Source organism: Apostichopus japonicus, chromosome 10, assembly GCF_037975245.1.
Source record: "Apostichopus japonicus isolate 1M-3 chromosome 10, ASM3797524v1, whole genome shotgun sequence".
In the NCBI taxonomy this organism is placed as follows: domain Eukaryota; kingdom Metazoa; phylum Echinodermata; class Holothuroidea; order Aspidochirotida; family Stichopodidae; genus Apostichopus; species Apostichopus japonicus.
The window spans coordinates 6,812,387-6,831,324 of NC_092570.1; the positions used below are offsets into that span (position 1 = coordinate 6,812,387).

At 38.4% G+C, this 18,938-nt stretch overlaps 1 protein-coding gene and 1 long non-coding RNA gene across 3 annotated transcripts in view; one reads left to right on the plus strand and one right to left on the minus strand.

The window, feature by feature from the left end:
• LOC139975133 (uncharacterized) overlaps positions 1 to 18,938 on the minus strand; it is a 171,225-nt gene that overhangs the window by 99,467 nt on the left and 52,820 nt on the right. The gene's annotated exons all lie outside the window — the stretch shown is intronic.
• Positions 1 to 18,938, plus strand: part of LOC139975129 (IgGFc-binding protein-like) — a 96,540-nt gene that overhangs the window by 68,714 nt on the left and 8,888 nt on the right. The window contains exons 29-46 of the mRNA XM_071982768.1: positions 469 to 668; positions 1,529 to 1,703; positions 2,366 to 2,694; positions 3,445 to 3,600; positions 6,614 to 6,758; positions 7,762 to 7,953; positions 8,421 to 8,629; positions 9,051 to 9,225; positions 9,831 to 10,153; positions 11,154 to 11,330; positions 12,867 to 13,011; positions 13,320 to 13,502; positions 14,038 to 14,240; positions 14,936 to 15,110; positions 15,673 to 16,001; positions 16,954 to 17,112; positions 17,743 to 17,884; positions 18,304 to 18,483. Coding sequence (XP_071838869.1) covers positions 469 to 668; positions 1,529 to 1,703; positions 2,366 to 2,694; positions 3,445 to 3,600; positions 6,614 to 6,758; positions 7,762 to 7,953; positions 8,421 to 8,629; positions 9,051 to 9,225; positions 9,831 to 10,153; positions 11,154 to 11,330; positions 12,867 to 13,011; positions 13,320 to 13,502; positions 14,038 to 14,240; positions 14,936 to 15,110; positions 15,673 to 16,001; positions 16,954 to 17,112; positions 17,743 to 17,884; positions 18,304 to 18,483 — 3,597 coding nt within the window. The remainder of the gene's footprint in view (positions 1 to 468; positions 669 to 1,528; positions 1,704 to 2,365; positions 2,695 to 3,444; positions 3,601 to 6,613; positions 6,759 to 7,761; positions 7,954 to 8,420; positions 8,630 to 9,050; positions 9,226 to 9,830; positions 10,154 to 11,153; positions 11,331 to 12,866; positions 13,012 to 13,319; positions 13,503 to 14,037; positions 14,241 to 14,935; positions 15,111 to 15,672; positions 16,002 to 16,953; positions 17,113 to 17,742; positions 17,885 to 18,303; positions 18,484 to 18,938) is intronic.

The window sequence follows — 18,938 nt, forward strand, 5'->3', positions numbered from 1 at the left end:
TGAGACATACTTATTTATAGTTTTGTATTTTGCATCTGATTATCTTATGGTTCCTTGATTGTTATATTTATATGTATGTATTTTATATATATATGTATTACATATATGAATGTATTGTATGTATGTATCGGTTGAACTCGTACTGTTGTCTCAGAACCAACATTTTCTATTGACACTGTTTTAATATGATCCTTGAGGATCACCCTATGAACTAAGCTACTTGTGCTTCTGGGTCAGAAGTTAGAACCAGTTTGTCATATTACTCATAATTCTGTTTCCAAACCCAGCATGTTTTATTGACACTGTTAATGGACCTTGTCGGTCAGTCTGTTGACCTATGCGTAATCTATTCCAGAACTATTTTGTTCTATGTTCTTTGATCCACGTGGGAAACCATCTTGTCCAATTTGAGATATTTTTATGAACTGTACGGATAAGCCCATAACGAATAACTCCTGCTTATTCCAGAACCACCTTGCCCTGCCGATATGGTGTACGATCCTTGCGGTTCAGCCTGTCAACCTACGTGTGCCGGAGAGTCAGCTGAAGACTGTAAGTTCCTCTGTGAGGAGGTCTGCGTTTGTCCTGAGGGTCTGATGCTAGATGTAGATAGATGTGTACCGGAAGCAGAATGTGGCTGTAAACTACCAACTGGAGGTTATATTCAGGTAGTTATGTCAAACTTCATGCCTCTGACTGGTACCCCATAAGACTGTACCCTCTCCCCACTGCCCCCCCCCCCCAACATCCTCCTCCACAATCACACACCCATGGTACTTCATATATGAACTGTAAGAAATGAAACAGCACATTTCTCAAAGTTACGATACAAGATCCAAGGCCACAATTGTTACATTTAGTTTTCTGAGTATTCTTTTTACATGCTTAGAAATTTAACAATCTTCACAAATATCATTACAGAGGTTACTTGCTGCTTTTATCGCTTGAAATTTTGGGAAACAAAAATTTCAATGTAACTGTACATTCAGGATGCATTTAATATTTATGTCACTTTCTTCCTTACCTGTCTCCCCATAAGAATTGCATTCTGTGTATCAGACTAGTGGTATGTTGATGCTGTTAACCATTGGTTGATTGGGAAATGAGAGCATTTTATATCTCTTTTCATTTAAGAAAAAAAGGTCTGTTGTAATGATATTTTTTCTTCAATCTACAAGGACTTAATCTCTAAATATGAATGGCACATCATTGATTTGTATTTGCTTTTAGAAAAACACTGAAGTTTGATTACGTTGCTTGAAGTGACGGTCTGTGAATCCCTGAATCACCTCTATTATAAAGTGCCAAAATTCTTTGGTTCTGTTTACAGATAAAGTGACAGGTTCTTTGGTTCTTTTTACAGATAAAATGACAAATTCTTTGGTTCTGTTTACAGATAAAGTGACAAATTCTTTGGTTCTGTTTACAGATAAAGTGACAAATTCTTTGCTTCTGTTTACAGATAAAGTGACAAATTCTTTGGTTCTGTTTACAGATTAAGTGACAAATTATTTGCTTCTGTTTACAGCAAGGTGAAGAGGTCATGAATGAGGACTGCAGCGAGGTCTGTCGTTGTACGGAGACGGGATTAGATTGTTCAGCCAATACCTGTCCTAGTAAAGCCACATGTGATGTGAAGAACGGAATCAGGAATTGCTACTGCCCTGACCAATATGTAATGAAAGATGGTACATGTGAAAGAGGTAGGTGTAGGTTAAATGCAGGTGAAAAGTACCTGTGAATGGTGGAAGATGGTACATGTGAAAGAAGTAGGTGTAGATTAAATGCTGGTGAAAAGTACATGTGAATTGTGGAAGATGGTACATGTGAAAGAAGTAGGTGTAGGCTAATTGCAGGTGACCATTACCTGTTACATGGCGAAGGATGGTACATATGGAAAAGTGAAGTGTAGGTTAAAGGCAAGTGAGTATTACCTGTAAATGGTGAAAGGTGGTATATTTAAAAGAGGCAAGTGTAGGTTAGATGCAGGTGAGCATTAACCTCAACATGGTGAAGGTTGGTACATGTTTAAAAGTTAGGTTAAATGCAGGTAAACATTACCTGTAAATGGTGAAAAGTGGTACATTTAAAAGAGGTAGATGTAGGTAGGTTACAGACTGTGACTCGGTAACCTTTTTTCTTCCTTTTATCTTTATCTTAACTGAAAGTCTTAAAGCTATGCTCGCAATGTTTGCCTTTCATATATTAAAGATTTTCCAGGATTAAACAGTTTTGGGTGTTTGATATCATTGTGAACATGATGCCAATAATTATATCATACTGTGGAACGATCCATTTGTGCTCCATATCAAGCTGTAGCCCTTGCCCAGAATCTATAGTAATATGGTTTATTTCACTTACAAAGGTCCTTGCGTGTGTAGCGTGTTTGGCAACCCTCACTTCACAACTTTTGACAAGTTGGCCTATGACTTCCACGGGGAATGCGAATACATCCTGGCTCAGAAGTGCGGAGATTCAGAGATATTACCAGACTTTAAGTTGTTCGGTCAACTCAACAAGAATGCCCCCCGAGACGAGGTCTCGTATCTCCGTTACCTGAGGCTGGAGCTGGACGGCGTCTCGTACGAGATATTCCTCGGAGGCAAAGTCAAAGTGAACGGACGGAGAGTGTTTTTGCCCTACGTAGACGAGGAGAAGGGGATCACCGTTGGAAATCAAGTCTTTGGATTTACAGTGAGTTTTTTTTTTGCTTTGTTTCCTGTCTGGTGGCAGAAGTTACATCGGGAGGAAAAACCCTTCCCCGACGTACCCGGGGTGGAAAAAGGGTCCCAAAGGGACTAAACAGGAGCGAACTCACCAAAACAGGAGGTAATAAGGCTTCAAGTGAGCTGCGCGAATGCGAAACAAGCATCAAAACCTTCAATGTAGACTTGCAACTGAACAGAGCAAGTCACAGGAAAAAAATGACCAGGCCAAGGCACAGGATCTGGCCCGACAGAGCTGGCTAGACTGGCTGCCCTTGGCAGGCTACAGTATAGTTGGTGGTATTTTTGTTTGTTTGTGAGTTGAGCGCCGATGGTGCGGGAAAATGCATGAGTAATTTGTCCAGAAGGTAAGGAGTTCCCGATGTAGGTAGCCCCACTAATCAAGTGGGGATAGTTTCATGGATGTGACCCTTTCTGTGATTGGGTCTTTATCATCAGGAGGGGAGTGTTAGAGATTGGAAAAGGCTAGAAGAGTGATAGCTACTTTCTTTACACTGAAACTTACATTTCTTTGTTAAAATGACTGTTTTATTGTGTTGGATATTTCCCTCCATGGTTGCATGATTTTTCTCTCTATATGATGGTCAAATGATACCTGACTAGTTTTATTGATGAAAAATGGATGGGAAAAAAAGTTGTCAGTTGCAGTATTAGTTTATGCAATAAAATGGGTTCATATGATCTTTTATATCTTTCGTAATCTGTTGTTCCTCTTTAGACTATCGCTGCTGAATTTGGACTGTTTGTGATGTTTGACAACGTACAAAAGGCCGAGATCCATGTACACGCCCAACATGCTGGCCAGACATGTGGTATGTGTGGTACATGTACAGAGACACAGTCTGATGAACTAACATTACCTAATGGAGAACTTGTAAGTATTATATGTATGGTATGGTATGTGTGGTACATGTACAGAGACACAGTCTGATGAACTAACATTACCTAATGGAGAACTTGTAAGTATTATATGTATGGTATGGTATGTGTGGTACATGTACAGAGACACAGTCTGATGAACTAACAGTACCTAATGGAGAACTTGTAAGTATTATATGTATGGTATGGTATGTGTGGTACATGTACAGAGACACAGTCTGATGAACTAACATTACCTAATGGAGAACTTGTAAGTATTATATGTATGGTATGGTATGTGTGGTACATGTACAGAAACACAGTCTGATGAGCTAACATTACCTAATGGAGAACTTGTAAGTATTATATGTATGATATGGTATGTGTGGTACATGTACAGAAACACAGTCTGATGAACTAACATTACCTAATGGAGAACTTGTAAGTATTATATGTATGGTATGGTATGTGTGGTACATGTACAGAGACACAGTCTGATGAACTAACATTACCTAATGGAGAACTTGTAAGTATTATATGTATGGTATGGTATGTGTGGTACATGTACAGAGACACAGTCTGATGAACTAACATTACCTAATGGAGAACTTGTAAGTATTATATGTATGGTATGGTATGCCCTTACCTAACACGAATATATTCGATAAGTATTCGATAAGTATTCAAAGATTTCCTTAGTATTCAGAAAATCTACCATATAACACACAGTACAAAATAAGTATTCGAATACTAATACGAATAACTATAAGCCTTCGTCAGAGCCGAATTATGTAAATGAGTTAAGCATTCGAATACCTGTTAGGTATTCGAATAGGTATTCGAATAGCTCTTCGAATAGCTATTCGAATAGGTATTCGAGTAGCTTTTGGAATAGCTATTTGAATACTTAGCTCATTTACATATAAGTATTCGCTCATTTAAATAATTCGGCTCTGACGAATACTTATAAGTATTCGAATACTTATTCGCTAGTATTCGAATACTTGTATGCTAATTAGTTATGTTATGAAGGCTTAACAGGTTTCTGAATACTTACTTGAATACTTATTGAATACTTGTATGCTAATTAGTTCCAAGTAAGGAGAGTTAGGAATTTGGCCAGCGTGTTGTCCTAGCTTCTTGATTAAATCTGCTATTGAAAGTTGAATAACATTCACAAGGAATAAATATCTATTTGAAATGGAGTATTAAGCACAGAATACTAAAACAGTAGGTCTTATGAATATGATCGATGAAATTTTGGAAACGCTCCAGCTATTAAATCCTCCGCGGTATATTTCAAATATTTTTGCGCTGTTCAAAGTGTAAGGGTGTTAGCCACTGAAAAAAATGTTTGTTCTTGATCAGAGAACTCTGGGTTTGGTAGGAAGACCAAACACAGAACACATCAAAACTGGAAAACTCAACCGGATTGGATCAAAAGAAATTATAATTATGAATAACAAACAATATTCAGCTGATCTGGGCCCAGTCAAAGAATTAAATAAAATAACTTACAGTCGTGAGGTCACACCCAAATGTTAAAGTAAATACACTTAATTTAAAAGTCTGTTCTGGTGAGTTGGCCTGCTGGTGACATCAAGTATTCTACGACATCATATCTTCCACGACATCAGATATTCCACGACATCAGAAATAGTTGAACACAATAAATGGTATTATGAATGTCCGATCCCAACAATATAGTATCCTTTAATTTATAAGCAATGGTGTCGCAGGGTATCCTTCAGTAAAATAATGTCAATATCCTCTGTAGTAAAATAATGTCCTTTATAAGAAATGGTGTCCCGGAATATACTTTATTGTAAAATAATATCCTTTATAATAAAATAGTGTCCCAGACTGTCAGTTGAATATCACAACTTCTATAAAATGATAAGGACTACAGTAACTTGAACTATGTAAATTAAGGTTTAAAACAAACTATCCAGCCATTAAAACTATCTATCTCTTCTTTTGCAACTGCCTTGCTCAGATACTTATAGCCAACTGCCTAACTCCTTATACCCCTCACAAAACTCCCTTTGTTACTAAAATATACACACACAGACCCCATTTCCTGTGAGAGCTAATTTCCAGGAAGAACAAGATAGTTGCCTAGCAACCTAGAAGAGGTAGAAGTGTAGAGGTTTTAATCCACAAGACAACATACAAATATACTGTACAAATGTATAGCCCCTCTGTTCAGTGCACAATGCACCTAATAAACAAGTAAAACTATGGTACAAAACAAAACTTTATGTAAGAGCTGACCATCTTACAAAAAGGAAATAAGTATTCGAATAGGCATTCAATGAAATAGGTGTTCGAATACTTATTGGAATAGCTATATTTAGCATTCTCTAAGCATTCGAAGGAAAGAAGTATTCGAATACCTATTGGAATAGTTATTTTAAGTATTCAATTAGTTATTCTAAAGTCTGAATGCTTAAATTTTTGAAATACCAACTATATAGCTATTCGAATACTTAGCGAATACTTAGCGAATACTTAATAGTTATTCGTGTTGGTTAAGGGTGTGTGGTACATGTACAGAGACACAGTCTGATGAACTAACATTACCTAATGGAGAACTTGTAAGTATTATATGTATGGTATGGTATGTGTGGTACATGTACAGAGACACAGTCTGATGAACTAACATTACCTAATGGAGAACTTGTAAGCATTATATATGGTATGGTATGTGTGGTGCATGTACAGAAACACAGTCTGATGAGCTAACATTACCTAATGGAGAACTTGTAAGTATTATATGTATGATATGGTATCTGTTCATATTTATATCTATTTATGAACTCCATGTTTCATGGGGGGGGGGGGATTTTGAAGCATTATGCACACAGTTAGGAAAAGGTTTACTAAAATACCTCAGCAAAAGTGTACATAGAATTGTGAGCTTTGGTTGACAGAATTTCCTCTGTTAGGAATATCTTTGAATATGCAATTTATTGTAACATGTATGCTATATAATGGCTTCTTGTTTGATGTATGTTGCTATGATACAGGCCACAACCGTGGAGGCATTCGGAGCTGCCTGGAGAAATGACGAGACATGCGGAACAGAGGAAGTGACTGAAAATCCCTGCAAACCAGGCTCGGATGGAGAAACAAAGGGCAGAGACCTCTGCAGTCTTCTGATAGCCGTTCCAGGTAAAGCATTAAATCTGATGCTCTGATGAATAAACTTTACATGAACATGAATATTTAGCAAGACATGTTATCAAATCTCAACACACTAACTATACCACATTTTACATGATCATGGATATTTAGCAAGACATGTTATCAAATCTCAACACACTAACTACCACATTTTACATGATCATGGATATTTAGCAAGACATGCTATCAGACCTCAACACACTAACTATACCACATTTTTCCTGCAGCAAAGCTGTTTACATCGTGTGGAAATTTTATCATCATGGTAGATGTATTTAGTGATGAATAAAACACCCCTCAAAATCAAACAAGTGGCTTTCAATATTAACAAGTGGCTTTCAGTATTTTGTATTCCAAGGAAAGTTATAAACAGCTATGGACAGATAGAACTGTTTGCATTGATGCAAGGCACAGTATAACATTGTCTTGAAGACCCTACTTAGTCAAATTCCTTCCACCCCCTCCCCCCCCCCCTTCATTCTTCCCCAGCTCTATTTGAATATACAAATCACCTTCTTAGCGATGATCTTTCTGTTTCGAATAACTAAAAGAAATTGCCAAATTTGAAATAGTGCAATAAAGGGTGAAGTATTGCTTATGTCATTATTCTTGTCAGTTTGAATATTTGGATATTGAATGTACTGAAAGTTGTGTACTAAAGTTACAAGAGCCTGACAATTCCATCCCATCAGGATCTTCATGAGAAGCAGGCTAAACTAAAACGTGGAGACATACATGTTCAATTTGGCTGATATGTTAGTTGGAAAATTGAAAAAATGAATAAAGTTGAACAAGACAACTCAATGTATAAAGTGAGAAGAGAGGTAGCCAAAAATGCTTGTATTAAAAACATTTAGCAGCAAAATTTCCGGTTTTTTTTTACAGTCAAACTAGGGATACAAATAATTGCAAAACTGTCATCCATTCACAATACTATTGATTTAAATGATTTTTTTTCTATGTATGTGTTTCATTTTTTGTTTCTCCCCAGGACCGTTTTCACCCTGTAGTGATTTCAAAAATCCACAAGACATGTATGATGCCTGTGTGCAGGATGTCTGCATGTCACTACAGCCCGCCATGTCCTGCTCGGCTATGAAACTCTTCGCCCAACAATGTAGACAGGCTGGTGGAGTGCCCGGAGATTGGGTGGCTCAGGCACCTCACTGCCAGGAACCATCAGGTACCTCTCCTCACCCAGATTTGTATTGACTTGTCACTGAGATGAAAAAAATAACCCATTGTTCAAAAGTTGGATGCCGACAAGGGTGCAGCAACCAGGCGGTTGCCTATGACTCATGTTTTGTTCTCTATACAGTTTCAAGCAAAAGTCACTGCTGGTTCTGTCCAGAAAAAGAATATCTGTTGTTTAATACAGGCATGAGCTTTTTCCGCGAATTCGCGGATTATCCGTGATTTCTTTTCTACCTCGGGGACAAAAACTATTATCCTAACACACTGTAGCATCAGCAAACTTGAGCCTTTACTGCAATTTTTGCAATGTTCCATGATTTTTTTTTTTACCCCCAGGCTCAACCCTGTTAATATTAATTCTTCCTTGCAGCAGAGAATTTGCCAGTTGCTGCACTACTCATTTTGACATCGTACCTAAATAATCCAGCCATTTTGTGTTTTTTTTTGTGTTCGTAGCGCTCAAGACTTGTCCAGAGGGTTCGATGTTGATTCCATTCGGTGAGGGATGTCAACCGACGTGCAATGATCCCACAGGACAGCAGAACTGTCAACCAAACACCATCATAGAGACCTGTCTCTGCCAGTTTCCTAACATTCTCCATAACGATGAGTGCATTGACCCCGGCGATTGTGGATGCGTATCCCCTAGCAACTATTTAATGGAGGTAAAAATGCAAATGTGATATTTTAAAGATTTAAGTTAAAAAAGTAAAAATTTTTGCTTTATAGCAGCTGTTTGCTCACTGAATTCCAGTAATTTACAACAAAAAAACATACTGAGAATTCTCAAAATGACATAGCAATTATTTAATGGAGGTATATATGCAGTTGTTGAATTCCAGTAATTTCATTTTATCTGGCTTATCAGTATTTGGCCAATACTTTTACCATGCTAAAAATTGCTTCATCTGGTAAGAAGATTATAAAGCCTTATCTTTTGTGGGGGGAGGGAGGGAGGTAGGGTATAAGGAGGGGTGGGATGGAATAAATGGTCTTTTAGTGGGAGGGAGGGAATAAGGAGGAGAAGGAGTTTGGTAGGAGTTCTTGATGGTCATAACGCTATGATGTTATAATTTAACCTCGCAGGTTGGGGACAGATACATATCGGATAACTGTGACGAGATCTGTCATTGTAGTACTACAGGCTTGGAGTGTGCTACCTACACCTGTAACGAGAATGCAAACTGTGAACTCAAAGATGGATTGAGAGATTGCTATTGTCGCCATGGTTACAGTGGTGATGGACAGACTTGTACTGGTAGTAAGTATCAGACACAAATAGCTTTTGTTTATGATTTGACAGAGAGCTTCAAGAATGATATTATTCAGTGCTATTTCTTTTCCATTTTGACCTTCAATTCAGTTCAATCTTGATTAAATACAATCATGTTTATCGCGATGAACCATGAACAGCTTGGTGTTCCTTGTACAGAGAGCGTCACACTTGGATTTTTCACTAGCATGTTTTAGTAGTTTATCTTGTCATTTTATTCAATTATGAAAAAGTTAATGTTTAGTATGCTAAATTACTTGAGTGAATACGATGAGCAAAAACAAAAATGATTAATTATTGAAATTATTATCTATCACTCACTTTTACGGCGATTTTCAACTCTTTTAACAGATTACTGAGATCTTCAAGACTTTTTGAAACAAGTCAGGAATTTTGAGTTGGAAGGGGGAGGACCAACAATTTCGGGAGAAGAAACATATTATATTTTCCTGTCCAGTAACTTTTGCAGGGTGTAGAATAGTTTTAAGCCGGGGGGGGGGGGGGGGAGTTCCAATTCTGTATTATTTTAATAAATACTTTCTCAGTTCTAATAATTAAAAATAATTTTTTTTAAATAATTTTTTTTTTTTAAGGTGACATCTCTGCCAGTCTCAGCGGTGATCCTCATTTCCTCTCCTTTGATTCAAGGAAGTTTGATTACCAAGGATCCTGTGAATATACGCTGGTAGAAACCTGTGGCACGGGAGAAGCGCTTCCTTACTTTGAACTGATCGGTAACTTCAACAAGCCTAGACCTCACTTCAGGGTCACCGTGACTGCCTCGTATAGACTACATTACAGAGGAATCGTCTTTGAAGTCAGGGGTGCGCGTGGATGTTTCGTAGATGGCGCGGCGGTCACACTGCCCTTCTCAAGAGAAGGTGTTACTATGACGTATGTTCCAAACAATAAGTGGGTAAGTCAAGCTCAGGTTAATCACAGACTGCAGCTGGTTAAAGACCAAAGCTTTTTTCTCTTTGGTTAATAGATTTGTTGGCTGCAGTTTTCCTGGGACAAACTAAAACGAATGACAGCGAATGACCGAATGACAATTGACTATGTACAGGGTTAATTATCATTCGCGAATGACAGCGAATGACACGGAATGACGACGAATGACAACGAAGGACAGTGGTGAGTGGAGATAAAAAGAGTGGGTGGAGTAAATGCAGTTATTGTATTAGTTTTCTGCGCAAAAATGGTTTGAGGAATATCACATGTTACGTGGTTAAAGGGTTTTGGTGTAAGTTTTTGGCGCTTGAGTGCTGTGCTTTTGACATTTACCTCTGTAGGATATAGAAAGATAACTGAAGCCGTTTCAAGATTATTGTATTGTTAGTTTCTAACAATTAGTATCGGAAAAATGACGTTAAATTTACTTTTTAAAACCAGACTTACAATTTAACTTAATAATAACTTAAGGTCCGTTTGTATCTTGTCCGTACTTTACTAGATCTGTAAGCCACGCACCTCGCGTCCGCTCGGTTTGTGTGGCTTTGATATACCCACGAAGTCTGAACTGTGATATCCGGTTGAAGCAAATGTCTGTGTTGTCATTACTGTCATTCGTTTTAGTCAACGCAATTTTTTAGTGTGTACAACATATTGTCATTGGTTATGTGTAACGCAATTGTCATTCGTTTTAGTAACACCCGTTTTCCTCTCTGTCTGTTGTGTTCTCATTACGTGTTTGCTAACAGACATTTAATGAAACTTCATTTATATTTTTCTGCACTGTTAGTTACATCTGATTTCAATATTGTTCATGTTTAAAAGTAGTTATGAAAACATGAAATATTCTATGTCATTTAAAAGTAGCCATTACATTAAATCGCATTTATTCCTTCCGATCAACGTTCTGGTTGTGATGACTCAACTCGTTTCCAGGTTTGAGTACAGATATTTCTTATCTTCAGGTAATTACGTCCGACTTTGGCCTGGTCATTAACAGCGAGTTCAGCGTTTGGTACAGTACCCAATATGCTAATATCGTGGTCAGGCTTCCACCCGAATTTACGGAGAGAGTCTGCGGACTTTTTGGTACGGCTAATGGCAACAGCAGAGACGATCTGATGATGCGTAACGGTGAAGTGGTAAGTTATACTAATTTGTTACAAATCAGTTTTTTATCGTTGGAGGATATTATCGAATAGCTCTTCCGGTCCGTTCAGTCTAACGCTAATATACTGATTAAAGGGGTTAACGTGAAACAAAAGATAGCAAGGTTGTCATTGGGAGCTATCTGCTGTTGATATCTTCCTGATGTACCGTTCGGTATGGCTAACGGTAACAGACGAGACGATGTATAAACGGTGAAGTGGTAAGGTTACGCTAATTTGTTACAATCAGTTTCATTGTTCAAGCTTAGCATTGATAGAGCTCCTCCAGTTGGTTTCAGTCTAACGTTAATATAATCATACTCTTAATTAACTCTTTAATATTTCTCTGTGGTTCTACACAGCCTCTGTAAAACCTGATTTTAAATACACACGATTCAGGTACACGTCAATCCTTCTACAAGTCTCTCTTCTCTCGTAATTATCTAGTCTTACCAGACGTCTAACTTTTACAATGAAAAACGAGTTAACGTGATACAAGAGATAGCATAAGGTTGTCATGTACAGCTATCTGCTTTTGACATCTTCCTGGTGTACCCAGGCATGTGAGAAGGGGTACACTCTTCAACTTGATTGCATACTGAGGTTATCCTTACTTTAATACTGTATAAGAATATGTCTTTAAGAGATTGGCTCTATATATAGTCACTGGTTTCAAAGCTGTGGGTGAAGGGTGTGGTGCAGTGGTTGGATCGGTGGCTGCCTCACAACACCGTTTGGTTCCTGGTTCGAAACGTCACCAGGAACTAGATTCTCTCGATCTATTCAAATAGCTGCCGTGCAGTGTTGTTGGATTTGGTATTTTCAGTGGATTTGGTATATTCTGGTTTGAGAAATTTAAAAAAAATTGTGCTTTTAAACAACGTCTCTTGCATGGGGTACCTTCACCTCCTACAGTACTGGAAAAAGTGGTCAGATACTGTGCTACACTGTCATCCATCCGAAGGGGATGTTAAATGGTTCTCTGAGAGTAGGAATGTGTGGAGAAATTACAGACCTGCCTCGTGAGAGGGAGCTTAACATATGCCACTGTTAAGCCACTTTAATTGCAGGAACAGGGCATCAAATAAGCTTAGCTTCATAACAATTGGAATTTGCTAAACTAAACTCCTCCCGCCATCAAATTATTTTGAATAGAAAGCATATTGCTATAGTTTGTTTTGAAACTGGACACATCTTTTAGAGCTTCTTTTAATTTTCAAAGTCTCCCATTTTTGAGTCTTGCATGTCAGCGATAATACCATTTATGGCATAAAAAAAAATTTAAAAATTGTTTTTCTCGCCCCAAGCACTTGTGATTCCTACAGTTTTAATACCCGATGATGTGTTCATAGTGACCAAAGAAACGTTCCATTTTAGTCTTTGTCATTTCTCTTCCTGCTGATTCAGAATAAAGCTGATCCATCAATGGGAGTTAGAATGTTGATTGATCAGCCAATGAGAGTTAAGTATCATGTCGTATGCTGTGCGGAGACCAAGTTCCTTTATTTACTATACATTTTTCATTCCTAGGCACGATCCATTGGACAGTTTGGTAATTCCTGGGTGACTGGTGACAGAGAGTGTCAGCCCCCTGAACCTGTTGATCCTTGTCCTGAGGGCGATCCTAATAGGGCCACAGCAATTGATAAGTGTTGGGTTATGGTAGATAAGTTTGGTAAGTCATAATCAATGATGATTTTTTTTTCCGACATATAACTTTCCATGCCCTTTGAAGCTGTTGATTATGGACTCCACATCATCCTGTGTGTGGGATTCCTTGTAACTATGGAACTCCCTTCTAGCTGGACATTATGAAAGTTGGTTATGGTGATTTGTGTCAATTTCAAAATCTAAGTAATTTGCACAATTGAGTTTTAAGGATTCGTTGACTGGTATATAGAACAGCAGCTTTCACACAAGTTTGCATTATATTCTACAGAATTGCTTCTAACATTTTGTGTGTATCTGATCTTGGTCACCCAGGTCCCCTAGCTGGCTGCAGAGATTTCTTAGATCCTCAAGAATTGTTTGATGACTGTGTCTACGATGTCTGCCTGACAAACTTAGAGACAGAGCACATTTGTAAGAATATCGAAGCTTACGTCACCTTGTGTCGGAACCGAGGGGGTAGCCCTGGATCATGGTGGACCTACGTCCCTGAGTGTGGTGAGTACTATTCCAGTCCTGCTGGGGTATAGTTTTTTTTAAATAGCTTTATTGGAGGTTGTGAGGAGGAATACATTTAGTCCTTCTATACATTGTACATTTCAGTTGTATTCATGTTGCCCCCTTATGGCAAACATTTCAGAATGCCTAAAGTCCTCAATGCCTCATCCCACACTGAATCTTACCCCTGTACATTACCACGGGCCATATTTACACCCTCCTTGGTCCCACCCATGTAAACCAGGGTAGGGGGTCAGTTCCCTACAAGGGATGCACATCTCACTTCCACAGAATTCTTGATAACCTTGGTCAGGATTTAAAAACAAATTATTTGTCATAAACAAACTATGTGTCATCCTTCTGTTTACATCCAGCTGCTCCCATAGGTCCTTGCTGATCCCTCCCATGTTACCCCGGTAGGGGGATCAGCTCCCCACAAGGGATGCACATCTCATAATTCTACAGCAATCATGTTCCCCTTTTTCAAGATTTTTTTTGAAGAATTATTTGTCATATTTATTTGTCATGTTTTCAGCTGCTCCCTGCCCAGCGGGTCTGGAGTACACAGATTGTGGCACTGCTTGTCCACCGTCTTGCGAAAACCCGGACGGTCCCGTAGAGTGCGCAGAGACTTGCATCGAGACCTGCCAGTGTCCAGAAGGACAAGTCCTGGATGGTGAAAAATGTGTCTTTGATTATAACTGTGGCTGCAAATTACAGAATGGTGTCTACATATCTGTGAGTTTAAAGTTAATTTAAAGTTAACTTTTATTGAGAATTCTGCAACTTATAGGAAATTTTCAAATAACTCTTACATTCCTGGACAATTTGAGGATCGATGACTGCAAAAATTTTGGGAATTGTGTTCTCTGTTTTATTGATGTCATTTCCATGGGTATTGCTCTTATGAACTCTGGTTATTGCTATTTATAGCTATATGTAGCTATTCTTTTCACCTGTTGTTGGTCACCACAACTGACTGTACACATTAGCATGTCATATCTGTCTTCTGTTCTCTGTGTACATTCTGGCCAAATGTCTACCAGTAGCCAGGTAGCAAATGACAGCATGCTGATGAATAACAAAAACAATATTGCTTGCTCAGTTATATGTTAAAATTAACTACCAAAGCAATTATGCACTTGAATTATTATGTAACTCTGCCAATGAGAAGCCACTGTCACAGTGGTAAACTACTTTCCATGAATCGTGCAAGAATATGGCATTGCTGCATGGAAATGACCTAATTTGTTATCAGATGAACTGAGCTAAAGGAATGATCAATTCATACTGAAGCACTAACCACTCTGGCCTTGAGTAGCAAACCGCTGATAGACAGTACCGACAGTTACGTCTTTTTAGTAGTAAGACAGCCACTTGTCGATTTCCTTTGCCATATCACGATTTGTAAATTAATGACCCTTTCGTTGCAGCAAGGTGATGTGTACACATACGACGATTGCTCTCTTCGCTGCACCTGTGTGGACGGGGAAGAAAAATGCGAAGCTTACGGTTGCCGTGGTACCGAAGAATGTAAGGTCGTTGGCGGAGAGAGAGGATGTTTCTGCAAGGAAGGGTTGAAGTTCAACGGACAAGAGTGCTCCGATGGTAATTGTGGACTGTTTTTTCCCTTTTCTTTTTAAAAACTGTCGCCATAAATTAGATGGAAATTCTTGGAAATGTTGGATTTTGATTTTAATCAGGAGGTGTTGCAAATGCTTAAAAAGAACAAAAATATTTGAAATTGAACATCTTCATCACTTTGTAGTACTGGATCAATTGAAGGCACGCAACTTCCCCTAGTGATGGCTATTCAATGCGTTTACAATAAATATACTAACTAAGTCGCTAGTTCCGTTTGAAGCCTAATATCGCCGTCCATCAGATGTGTTTAAATTATCTGAGAGTATATTATACAGTTTGTTGAATTTTGTATAAGAATAACAGCAGATGACAGACACATGGGTATGGATGGGAGAGAGAGGTGCCTTCGTCAATTCATCAGTAACTGAGTGATTAGATAATGAATAAATTTAGATAAAATGCCATACTTCATGCAAAAACTCTTCCATGGTAAACCTTTTTACAATAAAATACAGAACAAGCTGAATGCTTAATGCTTTGATAACAAACACATTTTTTTTAAGTTTACTCTATGTGTTGTTTGTAGAGCCTTGTTCTTGTCAAGTTTGGGGAGATCCCCATTACATCACCTTCGACGGCCTGGCCTATGACTTCCAAGGAGATTGCGAATACGTTCTCGTGGAAACCTGCGACCATGGTGACCTGCCAACCTTCAGAGTCATCGGTAGTAACGACAAGAACCTTCCATCTCAGTTGGTCTCTTACCTGCGACGAGTCAGATTGGAGTATAATAACGTGGACTATGAGATACTCAGCACTGGTGTCATGAAGGTGGGAGGGGTAGCAGAGACTCTACCCTATACGACAGGAGGTACAGAACATGTAACCATTACGCTCCTACCACCAGGGAAAATAGTGAGTGAAAATTTATTTCCTGTTGTATTTTAACATAATAAAACCTATTTCTACAACTTTTTAAGGGGGGAGGGGGAATATGGAAGAAGTGAGGAGAGGGGGGGGTTGGGGGTGAGAGAAGTTGTGTTTTGAAAATTATTTGTACTAAGATGTAGATAATATTATGTATTCAAAATAATAATTTTAATAAATATTACTTTATTACAGTTAAAATATTAATTTTAATCAGTGAAAATATTAAAAAATGGTGACACTGAGGAAATAAGCTGTTGTGTTTCATTAAAACCAACACTAATTATTAATGTCATCTCCAATTATGAGTGAAGTATGGAATCATCTTGGTTCGTATTGATATTTTAAAATCAAGCGTTTGCCAATTACATAAAATTGCACAAAATGTGCCAAAAGTATTCAAAATGAATCTACTTGATGTTCTAATTAACCCACAAAAAAACAAATTGTGTTTATTAAGCAATGTCCGATTAAATAATAAGATTTCTAGCTCCCTGGATTGTTGGGTTTCTAACCAATAGGGTTGTATCAATTAAATTGGGGTGTGATCCATAGTCACACACTATGCAAGGTACTGTGACTTGTGACTGGCACCCTTCCCCCTCCCCCTTTCCTCCCCCACTCGCACCCTCTCCCGCAAAGAAACAGGGGGATTGCCACCAACTAACAGCTGGGTCGCTCAGTGGATGGATTACAGGACTTACAATGCTAAGGTCACATTTTTGACTGCATGCGGTTTTGGCCAAAAACCCTCTTTGCTCTTTTCAAAATGATTTCTAACTGACGGAAAATGCTTTTGAGAGTCTAACTTTGTCAACATTTTGAATATGAGTGACCATAATTTGGTGCTCTAGCATATTTAAGGGCATTACTAGTCAATGTTTCAGTCTTGGCTTGAGGTTTTAATGTGTGAATGTGATTACTTTCACCCTTAACACAGATGGTGGTCACTCACTTTGGTCTGAAGATGACTTTCACCTATGCTGATGCCGGTCTGACCGTGGAGGTCAGTCCTGACTACTACGAGGTACTGTGTGGTCTCTGTGGTACCTGCAATAAGGACCCTACCGATGAATTTGTCCTTCCCAGTGGAGAACTGGTAAGTTTACCCCTTAAAAATGTGACATTGGCAGTTGATAGGCCATCCCCTTTAAGTATAAGCCCTCTTGATGAATCTTATTAGTCATACAATTCTTGGTAATGACTTATACACCACCCCACGGATTGTCTGATTTCACCCATGTGTTACCACTGTTCATCTCCTGATCATCGTGTGCAAATGCCTTAACATTTTCCATATGTTGGATTGAGCAGTTTCGGTTTTCATGCATCCAGTAGATATTCTGTAAGCAGTTGGACTTGATTTATTCATTTAAGGACAAGGAACATGTCTAGGGAAATTTTCCCTTATTCTGAATTTCCCACCTGTGAATAAATATGTACCCAAAAACAACCTGGTATAAATTAGTCACTCTCTTTCTCTGTGTCAGTCTGTGACGTTACAAAAAAAAACAGGGTGCTTTGCCAAACAGCTACAGTCAGGGGTGAAAAAACCTATGGAATAAATGTCAAGTTCCAATATATTATGAAATATTACAATACTGTGAATTGTTTCCAGTTCAAATGTTTTGTCATGTGAATTGTTTTCTATGCCCCATCATCCATACTTTTATACTTTGTTCAGATATTGTTTTACATTGTCTAATAAAACTTGTGGTATCTTTGACAGGCGGAATCTGCTTCAGCATTTGGTAATGCCTGGACTGTGGGTGATAAGCAGTGTACTCCAGACTCTGGGATAGATCCTTGTGATGGCAAAGATGATGTCAAAGTAGATGCAGAGAATCTTTGTTACATCCTGAAAGCTGATGGTGAGTTTAACTACCCTTCAATTATTACAAATATTATCTGTCATATTTAATGTTATACACCTACGACAGTTTGTTGAGAGATGTCAAAGACCATTATATAACATGTACAGTTTATCACTGTGGTGTCACGGGACTGCCTTACATACTTGCTATACATTCAAAACCTATTCCCTCCCACACCCTATCCCCTCCCACACCCTATCCCCTCCCACACCCAATCTCAAGCCTGGTTCATCTCAAGTATGGCTTATATCATAGTGACATTTGAGTTCTCCTACAGAAGAAAAAGAATACAGTTTAAAATTTACAACTTCCCAAAGCAACGACCCAAGCAGAATAACAGAAATCATCTTCAGAATTTTCTGATTCCAATGTAAAGCAGAGATAAACTCAATTTCCTTTCTCTGGTGTTGTTTAAGGTCCATTTGCCAGCTGTCATGAGTTTGTGGACCCTGATTCGTATTACAACAGCTGTGTTTATGATACTTGCGCCACCGAGGAGACGGACTCATTCTGTGCTGCCTTAGAAGCATTTACGACCGCCTGTCGCAATGCAGGTGGTGACCCAGGACAGTGGTGGGAAGAAGTAGCAGAGTGCAGTGAGTCCATTTGCATCTTCATATTATTTAGCTTTTGAAATATTGTTATGGTAAATTTTGTCCTGGAAGGGGGGTAATTTAAATTCTACTCAAATTGAAAACTCAAGTCGCAGAAACATGGTTAATATCAATGTCTTATGCTGTTGTCTTGGTTACAGAGGTCATGTGTAATTTCCCTCAAAGTTTAGTTCAGTTTGCTAAAGTCGCTAGAGGCAGATTTTCTAGATGTTTTAATCTTATCTGTGGCATATATGCACATGGTTTGTAAAGCAAGTTGCTCTCAGGTTTAGGACAGTCAGATATTTGATGTTCAAGAGAAATACTGCAGCTATGAATACACTGTTGCATTAGTTTTTAATTCTATACTGTTGAAAGGTCATCTGCCCAGAATTCAGGATGCTAAAACTGCCAAAATTTGCGAACAGTAAATTCCTCTATGCATGACTATTATGACC